The 10,551-nt window shown below is 50.6% G+C and overlaps 1 protein-coding gene across 1 annotated transcript; it reads right to left on the reverse strand.

The window, feature by feature from the left end:
- Nucleotides 1-6,566: 6,566 nt before the first annotated feature.
- Nucleotides 6,567-10,278, reverse strand: LOC119281609 (coronatine-insensitive protein homolog 1b-like). Its single transcript, XM_037562097.1, has 3 exons — nt 9,584-10,278; nt 7,674-8,136; nt 6,567-7,590 (listed from the first exon to the last, which is right to left on the reverse strand). The coding sequence occupies exons 1-3, from the start codon at nt 10,090-10,092 to the stop codon at nt 6,784-6,786; spliced, it is 1,779 nt and encodes a 592-aa protein (XP_037417994.1). The 5' UTR covers nt 10,093-10,278; the 3' UTR covers nt 6,567-6,783.
- Nucleotides 10,279-10,551: the final 273 nt, after the last annotated feature.

Raw genomic sequence — 10,551 nt, forward strand, 5'->3', positions numbered from 1 at the left:
GAGGCCATATCTGCATATGCTAGGCTCGTCAAGTTTAGCCTGAGTATTCTGCACGTGCAAAACTGGCTTGCACCCGTTGTATGTGAACGTAGAGCTTATCACACCGGATCATCATGTGGTGTCTCGGCACGACGAACTGTAGCAACGGTGCATACTCAAGAAGAACACTTGTACCTTGAAATTTAGTGAGGGGTCATCTTATAATGCTACCGCCGAACTAAGCAAAATAAGATGCATAAAAGATAAACATCACATGCAATCAAAATATGTGACATGATATGGCCATCATCATCTTGTGCCTTTGATCTCCATCTCCAAAGCACTGTCATGATCTCCATCGTCACCGATTTGACACCTTGATCTCCATCGTAGCATCGTTGTCGTCTCGCCAACTATTGCTTCTACGACTATCGCTACCGCTTAGTGATAAAGTAAAGCAATTACATGGTGATTGCATTTCATACAATAAAGCAACAACCATAAGACTCCTGCCAGTTGCCGATAACTTTTACAAAACATGATAATCTCATACAATAATTTATATCTCATCACGTCTTGACCATATCACATCACAATATGCCCTGCAAAAACAAGTTAGACGTCCTCTACTTTGTTGTTGGAAGTTTTACGTGGCTGCTACGGGCTTCTAGCAAGAACCGTTCTTACCTACGCATCAAAACCACAACAATTTTTTGTCAAGTGTGTTGGTTTAACCTTCAACAAGGACCGATCGTAGTCAAACTCGATTCAACTAAAGTTAGAGAAACAGACACCCGCCAGCCACCTGTGTGTGAAGCACGTCGGTAGAACTAGTCTCATGAACACGGTTATGTAATGTCGATCCGGACCGCTTCATCCAACAATACCGCCGAATCAAAGTAAGACGTTGGTGGTAAGCAGTATGACTATTATCGCCCACAACTCATTGTGATCTACTCGTGCATATATCATCTACGCATAGACCTGACTCGGATGCCACTATTGGGGAACGTAGTAATTCAAAAAAATCCCTACGATCACACAAGATCTATCTAGGATATGCATAGCAACAAGACGGGAGAGTGTGTCCACGTACCCTCATAGAACGAGAGCGGAAGTGTTTAGTAATGCGGTTGATGTAGTCGAACGTCTTCACGATCCAACCGATCCAAGTACCGAACGTACGGCACCTCCGTGTTCAGCACACGTTCAGCATGATGACATCCCTCTAGCTCTTGATCCAGTAGAGGGTCGAGGGAGAGTTCCGTCAGCACGACGGTGTGGCGACGATGTTGGTGATGTGATCCTCGCAGGGCTTCGCTTAAGCACTATGACAATATGACCGAGGTGGTAAACTGTGGAGGGGGGCACCACACGCGACTAAGAAATAATAGTTGTGCCTTTGGGGTGCCCCCTGGCCACGTATATAAAGGAGGGGGAAGAAGAAGCCGGCGGCCAAGGAGGGCGCGCCAAGGGGGAGTCCAACTAGGATTCCCAATCCTAGTTGGATTCCCTTTCCTACTCCAAGAAGAGGAAGGAGGGAAGGAGAGGGAGAGGGAAAGGAAAGAGGGGGTCACGCCTCCTCCCCCTAGTCCAATTCAGACTACCTTGGGGGGGCGCCACCTTGTGGCCTGCTCTCTCCTACTCCCTTATGGCCCATTAAGGCCCATAACTTCCCCAGGGGGTTCCGGTAACTCCTCGGTTCCCTCATAAATATACGAAATGTCCCGAAACCTTTATGGTGTCCGAATATCTTCGTCCAATATATCAATCTTTTCCTCTCGACCATTTTGATACTCCTCGTCATGTCCGTGATCTCATTCGAGACTCCGAACAAACTTCGGTCACCAAAACACATAACTCATAATACAAATCGTCATCAAACGTTAAGCGTGCGGACCCTACGGGTTCGAGAACTATGTAGACATGACCGAGACACATCTCCGGTCAATAACCAATAGCAGAACCTGGATGCTCATATTGGCTCCCACATATTCTACGAAGATCTTTATCGGCCAAACCGCATAACAACATACGTAATTCCCTTTGTCATTGGTATGTTACTTGTCCGAGATTCGATCGTCGGTATCATCATACCTAGTTCAATCTCATTATTGGCAAGTCTCTTTACTTGTTCCATAATGCATCATCCCGTAACTAACTCATTAGTCACATTGCTTGCAAGGCTTATTGTGATGTGCATTACCGAGGGCCCAGAGATACCTCTCCGATACACGGAGTGACAAATCCTAATCAACAAACACCATCGGAGACACCTGTAGAGCATTTTTATAATCACTCAGTTACGTTGTGACGTTTGATAGCACACAAGGTGTTCCTCCGGTATTCGGGAGTTGCATAATCTCATAGTCAAAGGAACATGTATAAGTCATGAAGAAAGCAATAGCAATAAAACTAAACGATCATTATGCTAAGCTAACGGATGGGTCTTGTCCATCACATCATTCTCTAATGATGTGATCCCATTCATCAAATGACAACACATGTCTATGGTTCGGAAACTTAACCATCTTTGATTAACGAGCTAGTCAAGTAGAGGCATACTAGGGACACTCTGTTTGTCTATGTATTCACACATGTACTAAGTTTCTGGTTAACACAACTCTAGCATGAATAATAAATATTTATCATGATACAAAGAAATATAAATAACAATTTTATTATTGCCTCTAGGGCATATTTCCTTCAACAGGAACTGGCCTATTTTCTGCAAGGGCCAAAATAAAAAAAAATAGCAAAACATGTGCACTTAAAATAAAGTCAACATAATTAGACATTAAACGGTCAGTCAACTGCCGGCCAAAGTCCACTTATACATTAATAAACATAAAAAACTTAATAAACACGCCTCCCAACCACCCAACATATTGCCTTAGGCGTCGCCATCATCGTCGGTGAGGTTGACGAAGACTAGCGGCGGCCCAACCCACAGGAATGCGATCTCCCACGCCGCCTACGACGACTCCTCTGATGGCGACATTGCTGTGCGGCATGCGCGCTCCTCCTCCTTCTCCCGGTGCTCCTCCTCCTCGCGCTCGGCCTGTATCCGGTGCTCAGCGTCGGCGTGCTCCTCCGACGGGTGGAGCTATCGCCAGTGCTCCAGGTAGGCCTCCTCTTGCTCCGATGTGGCGCCCAACGCAATGGGTGGCTCATGAAGGAAATATGCCCTAGAGGCAATAATAAAGTTATTATTTATTTCCTTATATCATGATAAACGTTTATTATTCATGCTAGAATTGTATTAACCGGAAACATAATACATGTGTGAATACATAGACAAACAGAGTGTCACTAGTATGCCTCTACTTGACTAGCTCGTTAATCAAAGATGGTTATGTTTCCTAACCATGGACAAAGAGTTGTTATTTGATTAACGGGATCACATCATTAGTTGAATGATCTGATTGACATGACCCATTCCATTAGCTTAGCACCCGATCGTTTAGTATGTTGCTATTGCTTTCTTCATGACTTATACATGTTCCTATGACTATGAGATTATGCAACTCCCGTTTGCCAGAGGAACACTTTGTGTGTTACCAAACGTCACAACGTAACTGGGTGATTATAAAGGAGCTCTACAGGTGTCTCCAAAGGTACATGTTGGGTTGGCATATTTCGAGATTAGGATTTGTCACTCCGATTGTCGGAGAGGTATCTTTGGGCCCTCTCGGTAATGCACATCACTTAAGCCTTGCAAGCATTGCGACTAATGAGTTAGTTGCGGGATGATGTATTACAGAACGAGTAATGAGACTTGCCGGTAACGAGATTGAACTAGGTATAGGATACCGACGATCGAATCTCGGGCAAGTAACATACCGATGACAAAGGGAACAACGTATGTTGTTATGCGGTCTGACCGATAAAAGATCTTCGTAGAATATGTAGGAGCCAATATGAGCATCCAGGTTCCGCTATTGGTTATTGACCGGAGACGTGTCTCGGTCATGTCTACATTGTTCTCGAACCCGTAGGGTTCGCACGCTTAAGGTTAGGATGACAGTTATATTATGAGTTTATGCATTTTGATGTACCGAAGGTTGTTCGGAGTCCCGGATGTGATCACGGACATGACGAGGAGTCTCGAAATGGTCGAGACATAAAGATTGATATATTGGAAGCCTATGTTTGGATATCGGAAGTGTTTCGGGTGAAATCGGGTTTTTACCGGAGTACCGGGAGGTTACCGGAACCCCCCCCCCCCGGGAGCTATATGGGCCTTAATGGGCCTTAGTGGAAGAAGAGGAGAGGCAGCCAGGGCTGGGCCGCGCGCCCCTCCCCCCTAGTCCGAATAGGACAAGGAGAGAGGGGGCCGGCGCCCCCCTCCTTCTCTCTCTCTCTTTTCCCCCTCCTTGAATCCTATTCCAATTAGGAAAGGGGGGAGTCCTACTCCCAGAAGGAGTAGGACTCCTCCTGGCGCGCCACTCCTGGCCGGCCGGCCCCCCCTCCCTTGAACCTTTATATACGGAGGCAGGGGCACCCCCTAGAGACACAAGTTGATCCACGTGATCATATTCTTAGCCGTTTGCGGTGCCCCCTTCCACCATAGTCCTCGATAATATTGTAGCGGTGCTTAGGCGAAGCCCTGCGATGGTAGTACATCAAGATCGTCACCACGCCGTCGTGCTGACGGAACTCTTCCCCGACACTTTGCTGGATCGGAGTCCGGGGATCGTCATCGAGCTGAACGTGTGCTAGAACTCGGAGGTGCCGTAGTTTCAGTGCTTGATCAGTCAGGCCGTGGAGACGTACGACTACATCAACCAAGTTAACGCTTCCGTTGCTGATCTACAAGGGTACGTAGATCACACTCTCCCCCTCTCGTTGCTATGCATCACCATGATCTTGCGTGTGCGTAGGAATTTTTTTGAAATTACTACGAAACCCAACAGCGCACTCACCCACTCGCGGAGGATGCGGTCCACACATACATCTTCGACTCTGGCTCCGTGGACGGCGTGGGCGTGGGCGTGAGCATGAGTGCCAGCGTGGGTGTGGGCGTGAGCATGAGCGCCGGCGTGTGCTCGGGCTTGGCCTTGGTCTTGGGTAGCGGCGGCGGGGGTAGGCGCAGTCCCCCGCCGCCGGCAGCGTGAGGGCCTCCTCGCGCTGGCTCTCCTCCAGGACGCCCTAGAGCGCCGCCTCCTCCTCCGGTGCTACCTCCAGAGGCGGCGGCATGAACCCGCGGTTGAGCTGCACGTCGCCGCGGCGGGCCACGTCGTGCTCCGTGGCGAATCAGGCCTCCCAATTCAATGAGTCTGGCGCGAAGATAGGCCCGCACCGCTACTCCGGCGTCAGGAGGGCGCGGCGCTTGCGCACCTCCTCCGCGCGTGCCCGCATCGACCGCGACACAGGATGCGGTGCGGGTCAAGGTGCCAGTCGTGGAGAAGGTTAACATCCGGCCATAGGCAAGGGTTGGCGGTAATTCCAGCGTTAGCACACTTGGTGCACCGGGATCTATAGCCGGTCCCGTGGCCAGCGACCATGCGGATCCATTGCGTAGGCTGACGAGGGCGGTGGTGGCGCGCGGGGCGAGCTAGCATCGACGACGAGCTTGCCCTTGCTCTTGCTAAAGATACCCATGGTTAGGGTTTGCGCTGTCAGCGGCGAGGGGATAGCCAGATGTGGACGGGGAGGAGAATTGGATGAGCCCCCCCCCCTCCCTCCACGACACGCTTGCATTAAAAAGAACGAGCGCATCAGAGGCTTCCAGACGCTGCCATGTGGGCTCGGGTTAGGTGGACGCATTGACTACCGCACGCGACAGTAGTTGTGCGGCCGACACGCGCCCTCAAGGCGGACACCGAGCGGACACACGGCACGTCTGTCTCGTTTCCACATGGACGTAAATCGGACGCAAATTTAAGCCATAAATGCGTCCAGACGAACAATGAGCGGACGACTTTTGTGTTTGGGTCAGCACATTGAGCCGGTGTTTTTATCCGCTTGGACATAAACAGACACACTGGCGCGTTGGATTTGCGTTTGATGAAAGGCATCTACCCTCTTGATTTGCGCCGGTAGAATCAGCAGTAACATGGCCCGCGACTGGTAGATGCAGTTGCATTCTTTTCTCTTCTTTCTGATCCGGATTGATATTCTTCTATCTTTGGAGCACGCGAAGACGCCGACCATATCCATGTGGTGCGTGCATTACGTGGATACATACGTTAGAGTTTTGGGCGATGCCGACGAGGGCATCCTTGTCACCGTCACGTGCTACCTGCCAAAACTAGCTTGTTTCCTGGGCTAAGCTACTACAGTACTGATCAATCACAGAACTGTGGCTTCTTGTTGCTGCACAGTTCATCCGCCGGTCCTGGATCGCTGTCGCGTTTTTCGCTTAGCGATGCCAAAGCCAAGGCAGCTCTAGTTACATTATAATAGGCTTGGCGTAGAACTACCGAACCGAAACCTCGCCGGCCGGCTCACCGGCAGCGAAGCCAAACGTGGCGGAGCATCTACATGTAGTACAACAGAGAAAATCTTGCGCAGGCCGCGAAAACCCGGCAAAGCTTATGCCTGCGAAGCAAGCGCAACAGTGTCACAGCTGCACTCGCACAGTGTTACTTAGTACGTATGCATCTTCCTAGGATTAGATAGGAGTTATACCAGGCAAAAATACCAATGCGCTTATTCCAGTACACAGCAGCTAGAAAATCTACCAGATCCAGACCCATACAATACCCACATACAAACATCCTTATTGCCCGAGAAGCGAAGAGGGCCAGCCAGCCAGGGGCCGTCCCAGAGAGACACCATACCGGCTTAATGTATTTACACTCACGCAGGATACAGAGGCACAACAGACTGCGGGTAGTCGGACCTCTTCCCAGAGAGGGAGTAGTACGCCAGCACCTGAGCTTGCCTGTCAACGCAGGGCTCCCCGTCTTCCATCACCCCGCCGGCGGTCTCCGTGCTGGGAGGCGTGAACTCGATGTTCCAGAAGGGCCGCGCCATGAGCATGAGGTCGCGGCCGGTCTGAGAGGCCCTGTAGCCCTGCACCCACACGTACCTCAGGGAAGGCATTTGCCGTATGGCGAGGGCCAGAGCCCGCTCGCTGAAGCAGCAGCTCCTCAGTTCAAGCTTCCGCAGGTTCCGGCACCCGGCTGCGAAACTGATCAGTCCACCATCCGTCTGCCCGACGTTACCCAGAAGCATGTACTGGATGGTGCCGCTGTGCTGCCCGATGTAGCCGAGGCCTACATCTGAAAGCCCCCCTGGTCTCAGGTACAGAGCGAACCTCCGAAGCTTGGTGCAGCCGCTCAGCAGCGCGCGTGCACCGCTGTCCAGCGGCAATTCTGTTATCGTCTCTTGTCTGTCAAGCAGGACAAGGCGAAAGTCATGGAGGTTTTTGCAGAACGTTCCGATGGACTCCAGGGCTCCATTTGTGATATCAGACACATAGGCAGCTATGTTTTCCAGTTCACGGCAGCCTACGGCTATCGCTGTTAGGCCTACTTGGGAAACTCCGCCTTCCTCTTCTTGCATGCCAGGATCATCTTCCCCTCGCTCAACTCTGAGCCTTTGTAGCTTCTTGCATGTGTCTCCGACAACCCCCAATCCTCTATCTCCAATCACATTCCTCACCTGTAAAGCACATTTAGGATATTAGTTACAATGAAAAAGATCGGTAGTTGAATACCTTCATAATGTACAAGCACCGCCATTACCGCAAGAACGAGTAGGTTTGGACATTTTGCAATGAGCTGGCAATGATCTTCAGTGGTGAGGAAACTGTACAGCAAATCCAGCTTCTTGAGTACAGCAGAAAAAGGAAAGATTATGTGCATCTCATTTGTCCCCATGAAGGTAAGTCCGAAGGAGCAAAGCTTCGAAGGAAGCTTAACATTTCCATACTTTTGCTCACTGATTTCCGCTCCAGCAAATTCTTGCAAAGATGTAGCTATTTGGAAAAATCCAATCAAATCTGAAAGGTCGCAGTCGCTAATCTTCAACGAAATTAGTGACTTGCAATTCTTGGCGAGAAGCTCGAGGTCAGCTGGCTCCACTCTGAGGTAAGTCAAGTAGAAGTTCAAGGTCACCAGAACAGGATTGTTGGCAGCAAGGTCATGGAGCCATTCAGTGCCATTATCAGTAATTGTACATTCTTCCAGAAACAAAGTTCTCAGTGATCTGCTCAATTTCGTGCAACATGTTAGTGCAGTGATTGTATCATGATACTAACAATGCACCAAAATAAGCAAAACAGGGTGGTCATGCAATAAAGGAGTGCAACAAAGAGAAACAAATGAAGACGGACTATAAATGTACCACAGTTCCTACTTATTAAGTAAAAAAATGTATTACTCTCTCTTAAGATAAATACAAAAGTAAATTAGCATATTCTAGAGCCCAGGTTGTTTTTGAGCTTTTGTTAAGCAGCTGGGTAGTCTTCAGAGTGAAGCCACTCTGCTCTTTGCAGTGGCATGTATGAAACATTCAAAGCATTTGTAGCTTACTAAGTTTGGGGTTCATTTAGATGACCTTTTAGTACGTACTCAATATGTCAAAATGGGTTAACATGGTGGCACAACCTTAAATAGCTGTTTTGTTTAATTTGCTTACTTCAATTGGTTCGTTCAGAATACACTCAGTAACGAATAACAACCAGATTTATTGTATATTTACATTTTGTAACACTAGTTCTTTCATAGAACGTATCCAAAGCTTAAATAGCTGTTTTGTTTAATTTGCTTACTTCAATTGGTTCGTTCAGAATACACTCAGTAACGAATAACAACCAGATTTATTGTATATTTACATTTTGTAACACTAGTTCTTTCATAGAACGTATCCAAAGCCCCCTCCTCAGGATTATCAAACTAGAGCAAATTTGAAAAAAGGGAACTGAGAAAGGCATATAAACATGGTCACCCTGACACTACGTGATATTGTCCTTACTAGAATTAAGTAGTAGTATAACTGGTAACAGAAACAACTTGAATATTAATTCCGTACTACAACAGTACGATTCCAGTAAAAGACGAGCGAGCTTTGGTCAAGTCAATCACTATTGCTTTGGCATCCGGCTACCTTACAGTTTGTTCCTGCCAGATTCGGTGACCTCTTGCAAATTGCTTGGGATAATAAATGCTGTGAAATGGACTCCTATGCAACATCATCAACAAACGGAATGCAGAGAGCATTCAATCAATCAAATTATGAAGGAAACAAAAGGCACAAGGTAGATACGCTACGCTTACAAGGCAACGAACGCCAGCCATGCAAATTACCAATGGAGTAACTGTAAGCAGGGGCGATGAATTCTGCTTTGCTATGGTCGCGCCATCATCGTTCATGCTAAGAGAGTACGGGCCGTATAATGGGCGTCCAGATCTCGAGCTGCTTTGGGTAAACATTGCCCCGCCGTAGAACAAGTTTCTACTTAGGGAAATGGATATTTAGCCCGGTGCTCTATCATTGCCCCTGCTACTTCGGGACATCAACTAAGCGGCCGCTGGATTCTGCATCCAGTCACTGTATCCCTGCCTGGCGAAGCCCAATTCGGGCCTGTTACTTCTCCCACTCGCAGATCAGAGCGCGATAGAAGATAGCGAATCGAGAGAAGTTGCGGCAGTACCTGCAGGAGCGGGCGACGAGGCGGAGGGCGTCGGTGGAGAAGCCGGAGCACTTGTCGAGCTTGAGCTCCTGCAGCATGTGGCCGCGGGCGCGGACGAGGGCGGCGAGGTCGTCGTCGGTGACGACCATGCGGCGCAGGTGGAGCGCCTTGAGGCACTCGAGCGGGGCGGCGAGCTGGGCGACCCAGGGGCAGGCGTAGGCGCCCCAGTCGTCGGGGATGAGGCCGTACATGGCGGCGCGGGGCTTGCCCTTGACCCCGAGCGACTCGAGGCGCGGGAAGCGCGCGAGCAGGCGCGCCGGGGACACGGCGTAGCAGAAGGGCACGGTGACGTGCTTCCGCGTGAGCGCGTCGATGTGGTGCCAGCGGCGGCAGGCCAGCGAGGCCGCCTCGCGGTCGCGCGGGTCGTCCACGTAGCCGAGCACCAGGTGCAGCGCCTCCTCCGGGACGCCGCTGCCGTCCAGGCTGAGCGCGCGGCTGAGCCGCCGCGGCTCCGGAGCCTCCCCGCCCATCGGCCGGGCCGGGCCGGTCCCCGCCTACGGCTCCGCGCCGGCCCGCCGGGGATCTGGTCCGGCGAGGAGGGGCGGGGGCATGGGGATTGATTTCCCTCCCCCCCTTCCCGCTGGCTTTTCTCCGATGGTGGTGGTGCGGAGGCGGAGAGGAGAGGAGAAGAGAATTATTGGAGGGAGGGAGGGAGGGAGGAGTGTGGGGAGGACTTGGGGGATGTGGATTGGCGAAAGGGAAGCTTACTTCTGCGCGATCCAGCCGCGCCACGTCGGCTCGGGGTCCGGCGGGGAATTGCTCCGGGCACACACGCTGACACACCCCGCAACACCGCAGGGTGGGGCGCCCCCTGTCGCCGGCTGGTCAGGTCTCGGCTACCCCGCGATGATGGTGATGGTGGCCTTGAAGAAGGGGGGCTGCGATAGCAGCTGCGCCACGTGAGAGTTAGTTGATGTCGATCATTGTCA

The sequence above is a fragment of the Triticum dicoccoides genome, chromosome 1A (genome assembly GCF_002162155.2).
Source record: "Triticum dicoccoides isolate Atlit2015 ecotype Zavitan chromosome 1A, WEW_v2.0, whole genome shotgun sequence".
Taxonomy (NCBI): Eukaryota; Viridiplantae; Streptophyta; class Magnoliopsida; order Poales; family Poaceae; genus Triticum; species Triticum dicoccoides.

What these genes read in the sequence shown, in the direction of transcription:
- LOC119281609 (XM_037562097.1), bottom strand. Translation starts at nt 10,092, where the DNA reads ATGGGCGGGGAGGCTCCGGAGCCGCGGCGGCTCAGCCGCGCGCTCAGC. An exon ending in CTCGTCGCCCGCTCCTGCAG is followed by an intron (nt 8,137 to 9,583) that starts GTACTGCCGCAA and finishes GAAATTGAGCAG; the next exon opens with ATCACTGAGAACTTTGTTTC. An exon ending in CAAACCTACTCGTTCTTGCG is followed by an intron (nt 7,591 to 7,673) that starts GTAATGGCGGTG and finishes TGTGCTTTACAG; the next exon opens with GTGAGGAATGTGATTGGAGA.